This window comes from Lepisosteus platostomus, chromosome 10 (assembly GCF_059453375.1).
Source record: "Lepisosteus platostomus isolate fLepPlt1 chromosome 10, fLepPlt1.hap1, whole genome shotgun sequence".
NCBI classification, from domain to species: domain Eukaryota; kingdom Metazoa; phylum Chordata; class Actinopteri; order Semionotiformes; family Lepisosteidae; genus Lepisosteus; species Lepisosteus platostomus.
In genome coordinates this window covers 15952465-15969935 of record NC_142620.1, presented here as the reverse complement: position 1 = coordinate 15969935, position 17471 = coordinate 15952465, and the positions used below count along the sequence as shown (strand labels likewise).

General features: G+C 36.1%; 1 protein-coding gene across 8 annotated transcripts in view; it reads left to right on the top strand.

Annotated features, from left to right (window-relative positions):
* The window catches only part of LOC148653428 (ryanodine receptor 3), a 170380-nt gene that overhangs the window by 121967 nt on the left and 30942 nt on the right, over window positions 1–17471 (top strand). For 4 of the 8 annotated variants that reach the window (XM_088648411.1, XM_088648410.1, XM_088648407.1 and 1 more), the window contains 21 exons: window positions 813–953; window positions 2190–2353; window positions 4410–4488; window positions 4820–4909; window positions 5489–5635; window positions 6133–6195; window positions 6639–6714; window positions 7346–7469; window positions 8417–8532; window positions 9100–9167; window positions 10141–10262; window positions 10766–10815; window positions 11351–11411; window positions 12128–12366; window positions 12650–12731; window positions 13155–13285; window positions 13951–14268; window positions 14603–14843; window positions 15299–15386; window positions 16390–16482; window positions 16950–16964. In XM_088648411.1, coding sequence (XP_088504537.1) covers window positions 813–953; window positions 2190–2353; window positions 4410–4488; window positions 4820–4909; window positions 5489–5635; window positions 6133–6195; window positions 6639–6714; window positions 7346–7469; window positions 8417–8532; window positions 9100–9167; window positions 10141–10262; window positions 10766–10815; window positions 11351–11411; window positions 12128–12366; window positions 12650–12731; window positions 13155–13285; window positions 13951–14268; window positions 14603–14843; window positions 15299–15386; window positions 16390–16482; window positions 16950–16964 — 2508 coding nt within the window. The remainder of the gene's footprint in view (window positions 1–812; window positions 954–2189; window positions 2354–4409; window positions 4489–4819; window positions 4910–5488; window positions 5636–6132; window positions 6196–6638; window positions 6715–7345; window positions 7470–8416; window positions 8533–9099; window positions 9168–10140; window positions 10263–10765; window positions 10816–11350; window positions 11412–12127; window positions 12367–12649; window positions 12732–13154; window positions 13286–13950; window positions 14269–14602; window positions 14844–15298; window positions 15387–16389; window positions 16483–16949; window positions 16965–17471) is intronic. The other 4 variants (XM_088648412.1, XM_088648413.1, XM_088648409.1 and 1 more) reach the window with 1 other exon arrangement.

The following is a 17471-nucleotide window of genomic DNA, read 5'->3' as shown; positions in this document are numbered from 1 at the left end:
CTGTGTCACCTCTCTTCAGCCTCCCTGGGCTTGCAGCTCAGGGCTCTGAATGTTTGAATGTGGAAGTGTTTATGACAGCTTTCCGCGTCTTCGATTTCTTTTCCCCGCTGGCCCCAGAGAAGGTTGAGTTATGGCCCGGGGCCTGCAGAAACTCAAAATGTCACTCTGTCAGCAGTAGCTCTTGGCTGATCTGCCCCATACATCAGATTTGACCATCATGATGTGTGGCACAGAGTGAGAACAGTGTTCACCACAGGAAAAGACATGTCGGGATCCCAATGTGTGTAACCCCTAAAAAGGCCTCATTTGTTAACTGCCATCTGGACTAGTTCAGGGTACAAATACAAACAATCAAATGAGAAGGCATGGGCTGTCTAAAACTGTGAATGAGATTTTTAACAGAAATCCACAATAATATTTAATAGTAAACATGTATAGAAAACTACTTCTATATTGTTTAATAGATTTTAATTACATACTATTTTGTGCAAGGATTACCACAGTACTATAATGTGACTGTAAGGCACTTAATGCTCTGCCCGGCACATGTACAGTAGTTTTGTGTTTCATTGATGTGAAACTGTACAAGCTATTAGCTTGCAAGTCCCATTAGAAAGCAGGAACTGTCTAAAAGGATTTGATTAAATCAGAAATAAACTGGTTTGGGAATTACAATTATCCAAACTTCTTCCTAGGCAATGAATAGGACATATTGTCTCGGAAGCATACATGATGGGGAATTGATTTTCTGTTGACATCTTTGTTTGTCAGTACGTTGATATGCACAACTGGTTATCTTGTCTCTTATACAGCTATTAACCAACCATTATGAACAGAGCTGGAAGTACTACTGTCTCCCATCCGGTCTGGGCAGTTATGGCATGGCATCTGAGGAGGAAGTCCTTCTGACAAAAAAGCTCTTCTGGGGAATATTTGAATCTCTTTCTCAAAAGGTATTGCTTCAGACATAGTCCTGGCATTGCCCGGCTTCCCAAAAGCCACTACTAATCTGAATGATTTGTTACAAGAATATGAACTAAACACCATTGTACTATGACAGTTTAAAATGGATTGGCAAAATAATATATAATAACTGAAATCAGATGCATTATGTGAGAGCGATACTGTATGTTTGCTGTCATTAACAGTACTAATCTTACTTTTCTTTTTTTACTTTTACTTTTTGTTTTCTGCATCTTCCAGGTTCTTAACTTTTGTGAAAATACTTGAACTGTATTAATATCCTACCTGTCATTGCATATAGTTTTATACATTTGAAGACTAAAATCAAACTTAGAGTTAAAGCACTTGCCTGCAAACAAAATTGAGAAAGTAAACGAAAGAAAAGAAAAGTAAAATACCAAGAATAGTTAAATATTCGAATTAACTATGAACTATTTTGTATTAGCGAGGTCCATGAATACCCAGATCCAGAAAACATTGCAAGTTTCACTATGTGCTCTTGTTACACACTTTTAAATTAGGAAAGAATATCTTACATATTAATATTTGAGTCATGTATTTGCTTGAAAATATTAATACATTAACCCTGACACCCAAAGACCAAGAAGCACTGCCAAGATAGCAGTAATGACATGGATATTGACTGTGATTTCAAACCCTGACTCTGAAAGCATAGAATAGCAGTTGAAATATACAATATTTTGTGACTCATTCCTTTTTATATGATACCTTGAAAATTATATATAATATATTTTCTGGAATATACTGTATTAAAAGTAGGAAGTTCCATTAGGACTCATATGTTGTAAAAGCATATTCCTATTACAGCAGTCTTTCACACTACTGACTGAAAATATTAGTTCTTGGTTGATTTCTCAAGTATATTGGACCCCTCTTTGATGTAAATTATACTGTTTAGCAGAAAAAGCTTTGGTAAGCAGAACTAATTATGAAAATGACTTGAACATTAATAAAAAGTAGACTAATGGAAAGCCCATTTAAAGATGATCAATCTTCATTAACCACCACCAATGATCCCTATGGAAATAGTCCTGCATCTTCTGCTGTGCTTCTTGCTTTTTCAATGATTTAAAATTCAGCACCTTGATGATGATGGTCCTATTAACTAGATCTGAGCCTTGTGGCTGAATTGTTGCCTGTTACTAACCCTCTGTGTGTGTGTTTCTTTGTTGGGCTACTCCAATCAGTCCCTGTCTCTCCTGCAGAAGTACGATCCTGAACTCTTTAAAATGGCCATGCCTTGCCTCAGTGCTATTTCTGGTGCCCTGCCACCTGATTATGTGGATTCCAGTATAACCACCACATTGGAAAAACAGGCGTCAGTGGATGCCCAGGGCAACTTTGACCCCAAACCTATCAGTACTGCCAAGTAAGTTGCAGGGTTCAATGTAAGACAAATTCAGTCTAGCAACTCAAGTAATATATTGTATACAGTGGTATGTGCAGGTTAAGGTTAAGGTGGGAGTTATTGTAGATAGCAGCGGTTGTAAAATATTATGGGTTCAGGAACTGGAGCTGTCTTCCTACTTTCCAATCTGCCTTTTTGTGCAAAGTTAAAGTTTGCAGCCATGGACAACTGTTTTGCCTTTATTATGGCTTATACTGTAAGGTTTATTAGTATCACATAAGAAGGAATACCTTTCTTATACATGCAGATGCGTGCAGTGGTTGCAATGAATAATAGGTAGAAATCATATTGTGATTGGAATAGCTAATTAATGTTTGTGCTCATAATATTGTATTTAAATAATGCAAGTGTTGAATGTGGTAACTTTATGTAAGTTGTTTTTAATTGTTAAAATCTAAGGGTTCATCATCTCATATTGTTTTCTTTCTTCTTCACCTTTCAAATGGGCGGAGTTTTCTTCACCTTTTTTACTTTGATGCTACACATTGAAAATATTTACCTCTGTTGTATTAGGTAGAAGATCCAAAGTGCGTTTGATCTTGCATTATTAATATGGAACATTTACAAGGGCTTGTGATAATACTGTCTCACACTGTATGCACACAGCTTCTTCTGACAGCATCAGTGAAACCCTATGGATTTCTAAAGCAGCTAATGTATACAGTGGTGCAGGTGTTACATTTTATCATGTGAAGCCAGTAGGACAGTACTGCAATACCTCACTTAGATGTGTTTTAAAAAGGAGGGCAGTGGGAATCAGCGCCAGTAGAGGCAGTTCTATCCTGAGTTCAAGGAAATGTCTTTTGAGGAGCATTATTTCTTACATATAGTGTAAGTGACATACCTGTATGAGGGCTACATTTTGCTTTAGTTATATTCTGTGGTGGGAGGCACAGTGGTAACATTGCTGCATTGCAGCACTGGGGCCCTGGGTTCAGTTCCCTGGGTGATATCTGTGTGGAGTTTGCATGTTCTCCCCAAGTTTGCGTGGGTTTCCTCCCACAGTCCAAAGACATACTGTTACAGTAGATCAATTGGCTTCTGTAAAACTGGCACTGGTGTACAGTATGTGTGCTGCAGTGGACTAGGTGTATCCTCCCTTGCACCCATTGCTTGCTGTGTTAGGCTCCAGCTTCCCCTGCAACCCTGTACTGGTAAAGAAGTTTAGAATATAAATGGGTGGATATTCTGTAGTTCATTTTTGCTACAGAAAATAACTAAAATGTATTTAATATATAAAGGAGTTTTATTTTGAAATTACTGTATAGGCACAGAAAGAATTTGCCCCTGCCTTACTTCAACTGATTGTAGCTTTCATAGGTTGACTGTTGACTGTCTTAAATTCTTCAAATTGGCAGCAGTGGTACACTGATGGGACTATGATCTGCCAGGCCTTGTGATACCTAGATGGACCAGGCTTTGTCCCACAGAGTATAAGGAAAATGAACTACTGTAGATCATAGCAGAGCATAGCACACACAGAGAAGCAGGAGAGGAACTACAACCAGCACTGGCCATACCATACATTAAATATATGTATCACACCCCACTGTAATTAGCTAAGGGCTTGTGCTCATTACAAAAGACCTCACGTGTAACACAAAAAAAATAGAACTGAGAAATATTGTGGTGTGCTATAGAATTAGCAAGTATTTCTGTATTTTTCATTATAAAAGTGAAATCTAACATCTGCATTTCAGGATACATTGTAGTACAATATTATGAGCAAGACTAAAATTCCACTTCTGTATTTATGAAGTTATGTAGTTTATGTTCTGAAAGTGATGTATTTCAAATTTCCCAGTATAAGTGATAAAAGGAACTTTCTTTGCCATGCAATTTGTAGAGGGTAGGTTTAATAAGACTTTACATCTTGCAGTTAATATTTTACAAATCACTAGCCCAAAGTAAATTGTCATTTACAAGTTATTTTTTTCTGTTCAGTACTATGAATTTAGGCAGTTAACCTTATGTATCATAATGAATCTGGAAGCAATAATTCTGAACTTTTTTTCAGTATTTCCCTTCCAGAAAAATTAGAGTATATTGCCAACAAATATGCTGAGCATTCCCATGATAAATGGGCTTCAGAAAAGGTAAGAGATCATACTGAACTTTAATGTCTTTTTCATCTTCTAAGTCATTTGTGTTAAGATATGAATGTTCCTAAAATGTGTGATTTTGTTTCACACATCATACTGTTTTAAGAATCTTCAGTATAAAACTATTTTTTTATTTAACAAATTAGCTGTTTATTATTCTTCGGTATGTTTGTAGTGCAACTGACATTTACGCACTATCCAAACATCTGTCACAACACAAATTTCTCTCTTTTGGTTATCTAGAACAAATAATTTATATGATGCTGTTTTTCTCAGGCAGAAAATATGCTTTAACTTTCTTGCTGTGTTTTTTTTCTCTTATCAGTTGCCAAGTGGTTGGAAATATGGGGAGACCTTAGATGAGAAACTGAAGACTCATCCTTTGCTGAGGCCTTACAAGTCATTAACGGAGAAGGTACTGTAACAGGAGCATCAGTCAAGAAGATAACTACACACTAATGAAAAAACAATAAATCTGCTTTTCGTTATATAACAAACAAAATGCCTGATTTGAAACGTGTAAATAAAGTTTGTGTTGTGAGCTTATAGCATTGTATACTTTTTAAGAAAGAAAAAATTCTATGCTCAGGGAGAACAACTATGATTCTAGAGAACCACAATCTAGCACTTAATAAATCTTCCATAAATCAATTTCTAAACACTTGGAAAAAAGTTTCAGAAGCGTAAAATGAATTATTCATTTAAACTGTTGAGAGAATTCCTATTGTTCTATAATTCTGAAGAATGACAGCTGGCAGTTCCAGAATTTTAAGAACAAACTTAATGAATTGATTAAAACTCAATTGTTCTAAATTTTTAGAATTTTATTATTTATACTGTAGGTGACCTGAAGAAACTGCTGGACAGAGGCTGTATTGGACTTCTGTACTTCGACCACAGAATATGCTTTTAGAATAGATTTACAAATTAAATGTGTACTGTATCAGTCTATGCACAAATAGAGATATTGTATCTGTGTGTCTTTTGTCTCAAGGAGAGAGAGATTTATCGCTGGCCTGTTAAGGAGTCAATTAAAAGCATGCTGGCCATGGGCTGGAATATTGAGAGAACCAAAGAGGGTGAAGTCATGTTTCAGCAAAGGGAAAGTGAAAAACTGCGAAAGATATCTCAGTCTTCACAGGTATCCAACTCTATCGCAAGTAAACGGTGGCTGCCCACTGCAAATTTGGTAGATACATCTTTTGGATAAGCAAATGTACAGTAGTTGATACCAAAGGAGCTTTCATGAAGTGATCAGTAGTGAATGCAATCACAATATTTTTATTTTTTCCTTTTCAATGTACAGTATTTTACCCCTAAAAGTTTACGTTTTGAGCTTTCAAGTCGTGATTTAAAATCCACACTTTAAATTGTCTGTAGCATTACAATGTGGCCACACAGTGGCGACACTGATCTTTACATAAAGCTGTGCAGTACTGTGTATTGTATTGTGGCTTTGCCCCCGGAAAATGAAATGATGCATCATAATCCTAGTGTTTTTATTTTAAAAAACTCTTAAAGCAAAAACGGATTGAATCAAACACATAAATTGTATGATGCAGTTCATTCTGTTCAACAATACATGTCTCCAGGGTGCCTTGTATTGGTTGTAATTTATGACTTGCTACTTCTCAACAGGGAAATGGTTACAGCCCATGCCCAGTTGACATGACCAATGTTGTTCTGTCCAGAGAGCTTCAGGTTAGTAAAATGTTTAGACTTCTTAAAATAACAATATTTTTCTTTTATTATAAGTTACCGAATGTAGAAACAAACTTCCTAACAGTTGTTTTTATTGTAACTAGTGGAGATCTGTGCAATTTTCATTGAGATGTGTTTATAAACTCAGGTTTGTGTGGTGTTTGTGTTGGGATGTTTTAGTTAGTTTTGCTTTGAAACTTTTCATTGTGTTCTTTGACGGACTAGAAACCCGACAAGGAGAGGATAATCATGTGCTCTTAGTACCACCTCCCAGCTCCTAGCATAGGCTTCAGCTGTCCACTATCCTCACAAGGTTCAGTGTCTCTAATAGTGGATGGGTGGAACTTTTATTCTGTATTTATGTAGGAAGTAATATCCCTTAATGTTACATACTGTAGTAGATTCTTTTTATTTGGAGGTTATTTAATTTTGTTTTCATTTAGGCAATGGTAGAGGTTGTGGCAGAAAACTACCATAATATATGGGCTAAAAAGAAGAAAATTGAATTGGGAAGCAGAGGTAAGTGATTCCATTAGAAGTTTGACAAGAATATTTTACAGAATGTATTGCTGTAGTGTAATTTCTTTGCCATAAAATTTAGTTTTTTTCAACTTTGTTTAGAACACAAGGGCTATTAAAATAGGGATTTACTGGCTAAGACGATTTTCCTAAATTTACTAGTTGAACAGCTTCAAATATAAGAAGTTGATCATCTGGCACAGATTTGTTCTGTTGTCCCATCTGCTTTTTAAATCAAACTAAACAGCTGAAACATGCCCATTCGAACCATCTGACAACAAATTATTGCCAGTGCGAAAATAATTTCTTAAAAGCATTATTAAGCCTAAACGTTTTGAATGAACGGTGTGAAGTCCTATGGTAAGGTGTTTGTCTAATAAACAATGGAGGCGCAGTCTGGCAGCCGTCAGTATCTTAATCTGTTTTAATCCTTTGTTCTTCAGAGCATACTCAGCTGACGCACTGAGTACTTGACTTACCACAGAAAATATGAAGTACACAAATCCTGTACTTTGGAGAATTAAAATCACACCAATAGGCTTTGCTTTTCTGATAGATATTTTTTTACAAAAGGTCTGTAACCTGTCTTTGTAGTACTACCCTCTTATAAAACCTGTGATTCCCCTCTCAGGTGGTGGGGGTCATCCATTGCTGGTACCTTATGATACCTTAACTGCCAAGGAGAAGGCAAGGGACAGAGAGAAGGCCCAGGAACTGTTCAGATTCCTCCAGATTAATGGTTATGCCATTACAAGGTGACACTTCCTTCACATCACCGATTACCTCACACAACAGTGCTGTGCAAAAGACTTGTACATACAGTACAAAGCTGTGTGTATCATTTACTGTATATTGCTTTACTTCATTATAGTTTTAAATAGTTAAAACAAATCCTTTTTGTTGCAAAAATGAACAGCAATAAAAACAAATAGCACTAGAATTTTTATTCTTACACAATTATTATATACAGTACAAATATTTAGGATTAAGACATTAATACCTATGTTTGGAAGAACAGTATTGTGTACATCAAAGGCAAAATAAGTGGGGTTAACACTTTGTGATACTTTTTTGGAAAGTGATGATAAAAACCCTGCAGGCTCTGAGGGACTGTAGACTGTAGAGTGTTCTTGACAGAACGTGTTAGGTGTTTAGTGGGATAGTTTAACAGGGAACATTTAGGGAGAGCCCTCACTGGGTCTTTGGAATTTGGGTCTGGATATTGACTCTGTAAATGTGAAAACTAGCAGCAGTACAGAAATGCAGAAGGCCCTCTTGGAGAATTTCATCATGGACTACCAACTGTTATCATGAGACATGAATCACACTTCACACCAAGGAATATTGATTTGTTTTAGCCATATTACACACCTCATGGAGCTCAATATCCCTGTCCTGTTCAGATTCCAGAATAAGAGTTGTGCTTTAGGATGATTTATCACAGCATTTGGTCATATTTCTTCCTCACTTACAGAGACCCATAGTCTGTATTGCTATAGAATAATGTCTGGATAAATGATGACAGATTAATTAGTCTACCTTATGTGATCAATTGTGATGCGAGAATAATCTAGCAGCCTAAATAAATAATCTAGGAGCATTAAATAATAATGTCACTGCCCACATTTTTTTTTATTGATGTGGCATTTATGGAGTAGGTATTAATATAACTTTTTATTTTTTCATCTTGTTTCACATGAAGAGGTTTAAAGGATATGGAGCAGGATGCCTCTTCAATGGAAAAAAGATTTGCATATAAATTCTTGAAGAAGCTACTGAAATACGTCGATTCGGCTCAGGAATTTATAGCTCACTTGGGTAAGTGCCAGGGTTACTGCTTACCATAGATGTATTACCTTCCCTTGTTGTAGGCTTTTCCCACCGATAGATAAGGCTTTCAACATGGAAAAAATGACCACATATTCCCTGCTGAAGAACTGAAAAATTATTCATGGTATTATAAAAGTAAAATAGCTACATTTCACTCAAAAATATTTCATAGATTTTCTTATGAGCCCTTTTTCCAAGTCTCTTATAAGTGATAGCAAAAATATATTACAGTGGCAGAAAGATGTATCTGATTTAATAAATGTGCAGAGTGCCTCCAAGTGCTTTGTCTTCATTTTATCTCCTTTTGCTTCTAGGAATTCTCTGCTCAACTAACCCTATTTTCTTTCCTTATAAGAATATGAGATGTAATGATTGAAGGATTAGTCAAGTAGTGTGGACGTACATTGTGAATGATTATTGGTCACAAATCCTGTTTTTTTTCTTGCGAATGGTTTTTGTCAGTTCATTTTACCTGCTGGTCTGATGAATTATTTGGCTTGGGTGATCATTGTGGTGTGGTGCAGTGCATCACTTACTTGAATGCGTCTTTTACAGAGGCTATGGTTAGCAGTGGTAAAGCTGACAAATCACCACACGAGCAAGAAATCAAGTTTTTTGCCAAGGTATGATTTTTTCTCTCTAGCACTGAACAATTTAATCTTGCGAGCAATTTAAGTCTATGCACCATAGACTTCTTTTGGAAGAAAAATGTGTTTGATTATTAATGTTTTATAGATGTATGGTATGTTGCTGTTTTGCCAAGTCTTTGTTTAGCACTGTGCTGTACTTGGCAAGCCTTCACATTTTGTTTAATCTCAGTTCATACCATATTTGCTGGAATGTATTCAGCTTCATCCAGGTCTCTGAAGTATTCGTTTTAAGCTGATCTCCCCTCTTGATTTTCTTTTGTCCAGGATTTTGCACTTATTCTAGCTTTGCTTTTTTGTGATCTTGAAACTGAATCTTTGTTAGTTTGTTCTAAATTTAAAGTTAGTTGCTGACTCATGTCTCAAAGGCATGCTTTCAAAAAGAGACTGTAATAATATATTATTCCTGTTATGCATTTTAGAAAGCAGTTGTCTTCATCAAATAGAATTAGTTCCTCCGAATTGAAAATTATTCATTCTTTCTTTTGTTTTACTGTGTCATGTTGCCCTTGTTTAACTAAGATTTGTTTCTTCTTTGTTCCTTTTTTGCACGATAGATACTGCTAGGTGTCAGTTCAGCAATAATAGTATATCTCGTAACAATAATATTATTCCTTTTTATACGGTATTTGACTTTATAATTAATTCTAGCATTAATGTTGTAGGGCTTTGACAAAATTAAAAAAATGTTTAAAATGTTTAAAACAACAGAAATGTTTTAATTTTACTCTTGATATTTTGGAATTAATTTAAGGGTATCAAATTAAATTGTATTTTCAATTAATGCATAACTTAATAATGTTTCTCTTTAGCCGTCTTCACTTTTGTCAAAACATAATATACTAACCCTGCTGTTTTTGCACTCGTGATGTCAGACATTATTTATTTTATTAAACCTTCAGAAATTCATTCTGTACCCACCTTTATTTTTCCCTTTTAACATCCTTAGGTTCTTCTTCCGCTGATAGACCAATACTTCAAGAATCATTCTCTGTACTTCCTGTCATCTCCCATTAAGACCCTGAGCAGCAGTGGCTATGCTTCCAACAAGGAAAAGGAAATGGTGACCAGGTACTACTCCCTTTAGCAAGTTAGCACAGTTTCCTGCTATCCACTCTCATCATGGGGCCGTGAAGCAGCATTACCCTTCTCAATTAAGGAACCATCTGGACAAATACATTGTTGTGTATAGAGATGTGTGAAAAAAATACATATGAAAAAAGGCAGCAGAAGACTCAGAGTCATAAGGATTTGCACTTAAGTTTCAGCTATAATAAATCCACATATTATAATATTCAATTAGTCTTACTGCATTTTACACTTTTCATTTAACACTTAGTCTTAGGCTTGTTCAAATAAAAAGTAACCATATCCACAAGAAACTATTTTTGTGGTTTTGCAGACCATGATTAGAGCTACAGTACTTTCATTACAGTTTAGTTTACAGATGTGTGTTCGGGTGTAACCTTTCCTGGGACTTGCCAAGCTAAACTTTATCTTTTTCTTTTGCCTTTTCCCTTCTTTGACTTTATCTTTTCACTGTTGTCTTTCTCCTCTCTCCTACATTTTTTCAGCCTGTTCTGTAAACTGGCAGCTCTTGTCAGGCACAGGATTTCTCTCTTTGGTAAGAAGATAGCAGCATATATCAACTGACACCTAGAGTATAATCACTATTACGTTGTTTAAATATTTTGTATATTGTTAAAAATGCAAATGACATATTGATAAGAAAAACTTTAAATATGAGATATACGATATACTGTAAATGAAAAATAAAATTATTGATATGTGGAGTTCCACTGAAGGGACATCAGTTTATTCCCCGTTTTTCTTTGCTGGTAGTTAATTTTGGTCAATATTTTTTAGTCATGACCATATAAGTATTAGAATTACTCAGCTGTAATTGTGTGCACAGGTCATCCCCTAGGACCAAGTATTAAATGCCTGTATTTAATATTTTCACTAAAATATATCAGTTATGATAGATACTGTAACTTATGAGGGGAAGTGACAATTTTTACCTTAGTGTAATTTTTCTGAAAATCTTGAAAGGGTTGTGTGGTTCACTATAAAACAGTTCAGTGTCAACTTTTGGCTCCTGTTTAATATGGTTAAGATGACATAATTTAGACACAATGGAACATTTTGTCATTTTAAAGGGAGTGACTCTGCTACAATGGTGAGCTGTCTGCACATCCTGGCACGAACCCTTGATACCAGGTATGTTTCTGGGTATAATTAATTTTCACATACAGTGAGCATCTTAGCCTTAAAGTAGCTGTAAGAACACAACACCCATAATGATACCAGCTGATTAGATACTGTGGCATTTCCTTCATCCTTACCTCAACAAGACAACTTTAAAGCTCTTTATTTTAGTCTGGAAATGTATCCAATTTTAATTAATTTATTCCTGAACCTAAACCCTTCTTTCTAGTCGAGTAAAATTGGAAAAAATGAACAGCTTTACTTTCCTTTGATAGCCGTTTTTCTTAACTTCCTCTTGGGAGATTTTGCCAATTTGAGTTGTATTTTCTTTTTTATGACTCAGGCTGTTTACTCATAAATTAGTGCGTTCTACCACACAATTCTTTATCGGAGGCTACATATCCTACATGCTCTGCTTCACTAAGTACTGCTGCTCAATCAATAGAGATTTAAGAACCTAAAACCGTGAAGTATCGATAGAGCTTTAGTAATGCAAGGCATCATGACACTGACATGATATGGCATACACAGTATTTCTTATGATTTGAATCTATACATTGATCAGCTGGCTATACTACAGTACTTGAAGAAGAATGCAGAACAATGGATCAACAGGTCTGAACTTCGTCACCAGTATGCTTTAGACAATATTAATTTGTCATAAAATTGTAAAATCAGTCTTGGTTGGTTGCCTGTATTGAACAATTTTTTTTAAAATATTTGGACAGAACTGTGATGAAATCAGGGTCAGAGCTTGTGAAAGCTGGGCTTCGAACCTTCTTTGAGAGTGCAGCTGAAGATCTGGAGAAAACCCTGGAGAATCTGAAACTGGGGAAATTCACCCACTCCAGAACCCAGATGAAAGGAGTTTCTCAGAACATCAACTACACCACTGTAGCCCTCTTACCCATCCTCACATCACTCTTTGAGCATATCACACAGCACCACTTTGGCATTGATCTCATTTGTAAGTACTTCTGTTCTGCTGTTTTCACTAATATCAAAATTTCAAATAACGTCTATTATGTGTAGCAGTGATAGTCACTCCTTGTCTTGAAATGTCATGGTTCTGCAGGTTTCAATGGTACCTTAAATGTACTGTAAATTATTTAAAAAATGGCAACATGACTTAGAATTAGAATACACTTCTTACATAACGTGAAGTACTACACTGAAATAGAAACTCCCTAGAAAGGGAATATAAAAATTATGCCTTACATTTGCTTTTCCTGATTTAACATTCTTTTCAGTGGACGATGTTCAGGTCTCCTGCTACCGTATCCTGTGCAGTCTTTACTCCCTGGGGACAGGAAAGAACATCTACGTTGAGAGGTATTTGATTGTTGTAGCAAAAATATATAAAAGACCTCTGGATTGGGGTTGTTAATTTTTATACAGTACAGCACTGTGAATCCTCTGTATTTGGACAGAAATCTCTTTACATTAGCATACTAAACTCAAGAAAGGTTACAAACAAGAGGAGCCTGTTTGGCCCATGTGGCCTGTTTGGTACTTAGTAGCCAAGTGATCCAAGGATCTCATTGAGCCATTTCTTGAAAGAAGCCAGGGTATTGAATTCAACAGCATGGCTGGGCAGCTTGTTCCTTACTTCTACAACCCTTACTGACATGTAAGTTATAAACCAGTTTGTTGGTATCAAGGAAAAGTCATTTAGAGGAGATAAAGGTTTTGGTAAGAGATTGGGATCAGGCGGGTTTTCTGGTTCTTCCTGATTCTGTTGTTCTGGTCCTGCAGGCAGCGTCCAGCCCTGGGAGAGTGTTTGGCCACCCTGGCAGGAGCCATGCCCGTGGCTTTCCTGGAGCCTCACCTCAACATGCACAACCCTCACTCCGTCTTCAACACCAAGTCTCCGCGGGAGAGAGCCAGTATGTGGGGCAGGAATTGGTTTACTCCAAAACATACTTTCCAATACTGAGTTACTTAGTCCACAGACAAACAATATATAAATACGGTATAAAGGATTATAGTCATACTTAAAAACATTTTCTCAGTACTATTATTCTGTTAACTAGCCTTATCCGATTAAGAAGACAGGGCTTGTTTGTAGATACATATTTACTTTCCATACCTGATTCCAAGCATAGTACAGAGCAGCACTGGAGCTGCAACTGACATGGCAAGAGTGACCATTTTCTTTTCACAAGAAGATCAGGGATAAGCCAGGGACCATTTAAAGTAGACAGTTAGATCTATATTGCATGTTTTTGGAAGAAGTGAGGAAAATTGGAGAAAATCCATAGGAAAATGGGGAGGACGTGTGTTTAGCTATGAGAGGAACCATGACACTTATACTGTGTTTTATAAGAAATTTAATACTTAAAATAGTTTAACTGCTGAATGTTGTATCACATAGTTTGTCTTAAGTAGATTTACATTGAGCTTCTTTTTTCATAATCTGAAAATCATCTAAGCTAATGTTTGCTTTAAGCATTGAATGAAAGAATAAATTATAGAAAAAAAGCACACATTAGCTTTCTTATCAACAGATGAGTTGTGGCCCTTTGTATGTAATATGCTGATTTGTAAACAGTTCTAGGGATGCCTGATACCGTTGAGGAAATGTGTCCTGAAATGCCACGCTTGGATGGGTTAATGAAGGACATAAACGATATGGCAGAGTCCGGTGCCCGCTACACTGAAATGCCCCATGTCATCGAGGTCATTCTGCCCATGCTGTGTAACTACCTGTCATACTGGTGGGAGAGAGGCACAGAGAATACTGAGAGCAGCACTCCCTGCTGTACCATGGTCACCTCGGAACACCTCAGCATCATCCTTGGGAACATCCTGAAAATCTTAAATAACAACCTGGGAATTGACGAGGCATCTTGGATGAAGAGGATCGCTGGTGGGTTGTGAATGAGCATGTCTTAGTTCTTAGTTGATTTATTTTCAGGACAGTTTGCTACAAAGACCTTTATACAGTTATGCTTTATATGCTACAGTATTTACAATAATGGTTATTGCTTCATTATAACATTTTACCTCAGTGGCCTGCAGTGATATTTCAGTGTCGTTATAAGTTTATGAAATTGCTGTAATTGTTTGTGATTAAGACCCAATGTGCAGGACCTAAAATATGGATTATGACGCATAGCGGCTTTAGCATGTCAATTTGTTGAAGTAAAATATGATAAACTTATGTTAATGAGCTTTATGAAAACCCCTGTGTTTTTTTGCAGTGTATGCACAGCCCATCATTAGTAAGGCCAGAGCAGACCTGCTAAAGACACACTTCCTGCCCACACTGGAGAAACTAAAGAAGAAGACGGTGAAAGTGGTGGCAGAGGAGGAGATGCTGAAGGCTGACAGCAAAGGAGACACGCAGGAGGCTGAGCTGCTCATTCTGGATGAGTTTGCCGTGCTCTGCAGGGATCTCTACAGCTTTTACCCCATGCTGATACGTTATGTGGATAACAACAGGTACTCAGCCACTGCTCTGTTTCTTAAATTCTTGACTACAAGACCTTTTGTTCCCAAAATGCCATAACCCAAATCACCATGTTGGCTTAATATATATCCTCATCTGACCTTGTCCACAAAAGTCCAACAAGATGATTCCAGTCTGGGATTTAGATGTTTACTATTCTCTGTTTTAAACTATCAGGAGAATTTCAGGTGAGCAAAGTGGTATCAAAGTGCTTTTTTCAAGTAAGAATTGAAGCTCTGAATAGGGAGGGAAATGATTGACAATTAAATACACATACTGTAGAACACAAAAAGCACAGATAATTTCTTGTCTGGACAGTCAAGTGGCTATTATTGCATCTGTTATGCATAAATACAAATAAATGTTGAACAGCTACATCTTAGAGTTATTCTGTATTATTTCTTAACTGAATTTCAGGTAACATTGACTTTGTGTTTTATTCCAAAAGGTCCCGCTGGTTGAAAGAGCCTGATGCTGATTCTAATGAGCTCTTCAGGATGGTCGCTGAAATATTCATCCTTTGGTGTAAATCACATGTAAGAGTGTTTTCATTGAAATAAAGAGGTTTGTTAATGTTGATGATGAAATCAACTAGAATATAAGGCTGGTTCAATTAAAAACAGGGGTTTAATGTCAGAGAAGGCCATGGCTTTCTTTCCAATGCAGTTTTAAATAATGCACTTTTACTACATCAGTTAACCAGTTGACACTGTAGTCAATGGCTGTCAGATTACCCTGATAATCTTATTTGCTCGTCTGGTATAATTACTAGTTATAATTTTGTAATATAATTTTGGATAATATTGCTTAGGCTAACTGTATGTTAGAATATCTCACACAGATCACATAAGTATGTGATTGTTGTTTTTAAGGCCTGTAAACTGTTATAATACAATACAAATATTTGCAATTTTATTATGTAAGAGTATCAGAGGTGGAAATCCCACTTCTTGAAGGTGAGGATCCAGCAGGTTTTTCAGGGCTCTTTAAATTATCAATAGCTGCAGACCTTTGATAAGTGTTAAACTGATCCCATTATGCTTATTATGCTTAATGATGATTATCCCTCCTAATGCAATGGAGTTGTGTCCCACTGAAATGATAAATTGTCTTGATCAACTTTCAGCTCATATTTCCTGCTTAAAGTATACATAGTATCATAAACCGTATTAATCAAAAAATGAATTTGATGCTGTAGTCTCAAGCACAGTTCATTGGAACATACATATGATGTTATTGTTCATATGCCATGATTTGGTCACTACACGTTTTGATACTGCGTAAATGTGGTTTGGTCCAGTATCGAGTTAGAGCTAGTGGTCTGCAAGGACTTTGATACGGTTGCTCCTTGTGTGCGCTTCACCTCTGAGACAAGGAGGTAACACTTCAAACACTGACTTGTAAGGCAACGGTTTTCAAAGTCACATTGTTTGTACAGCACATATCAATGCTCCTTTTATATATCAAAAAGCAGCATGTATACAGTAGGTAGTGGATGACAGAAAGTCGATTTACATTGGGTTTCTTTGCTTTTCACAGAACTTTAAGAGAGAAGAGCAAAATTTTGTGGTTCAAAATGAAATCAACAACCTGTCCTTCCTAACAGGAGAAAACAAGACCAAGATGTCTAAGGTGAGCCATGATAATGTTATACTTGTTTTTTGAAGTGGGGATCCATGTTAATCTATATCACACATACCTGTTCATTCACAGGAATTGTACCTGAACCAGAGAGATCTTCATTGCATTGAGTACAGTAGCTTTATAAATACTATGGTAATTTCAATGCAATGTCTTCAATAGTACTTAGTGATCTCTTTCTGGTTATACTAATGAGGCATTTCTGAAGTAAGTACTCTAGTAATTGTAATAATACATTTCTACTAAACAAAAATGTAGTACATTTACAGTTATAACATCCTTTTATTCTTACGAAATTAATCTTTTGTATGCTTTACAAAACTGTTTATTAGTCCTTTTACAGAATTACATTTGCCGTAATTCATGGAACGCTACGATAGTTGAATGCTGTGTTGATTGTGTCTCGTAGTTGTTTTTTATTGCATAATTACATTTTCATTGTTTTCTCTTTCATACAGTCCATGCACTTAAAGGTACAGGTCAGAATGCATGTGTACTGTACTTGTAGCAAGCCTTTTTTTTATCTGCCTGGCAGCAAGCAGAAGAATGTATCATTTTAGGGGCAATCTAATGTTAGGTATGTCATATACTGTATGCTAGGGAATTTCTCTGTTTGCCTTCAACATGAGCCACCTGCTAAATGTGTATTAACATTGTTATATTTAAAAATGTTGGCAGTCATAACTAACCAGTACCATACAAGCAATCCAATCTTATTGGTTTGTTTATTACATTATGTCTACAATTGCCCTTAAGTCTTATTCAGCTGTTAAACAGACCATTGATGTCTGTGAAATAGTTGAATATTTGTTACAGAGTTCTTGAGATTTCTGCAGATTAAAATATGTATCACTTTTATGCCAGCTCCTTGAATATGGTTTTATTTGACTTTTACAGAATATTGATAGTCTTTGCTAATGCATCTTTTCAAGCAAAGCTTTTGAATAAATGCTTAGCTTGCAGACATACATGGACTAGTA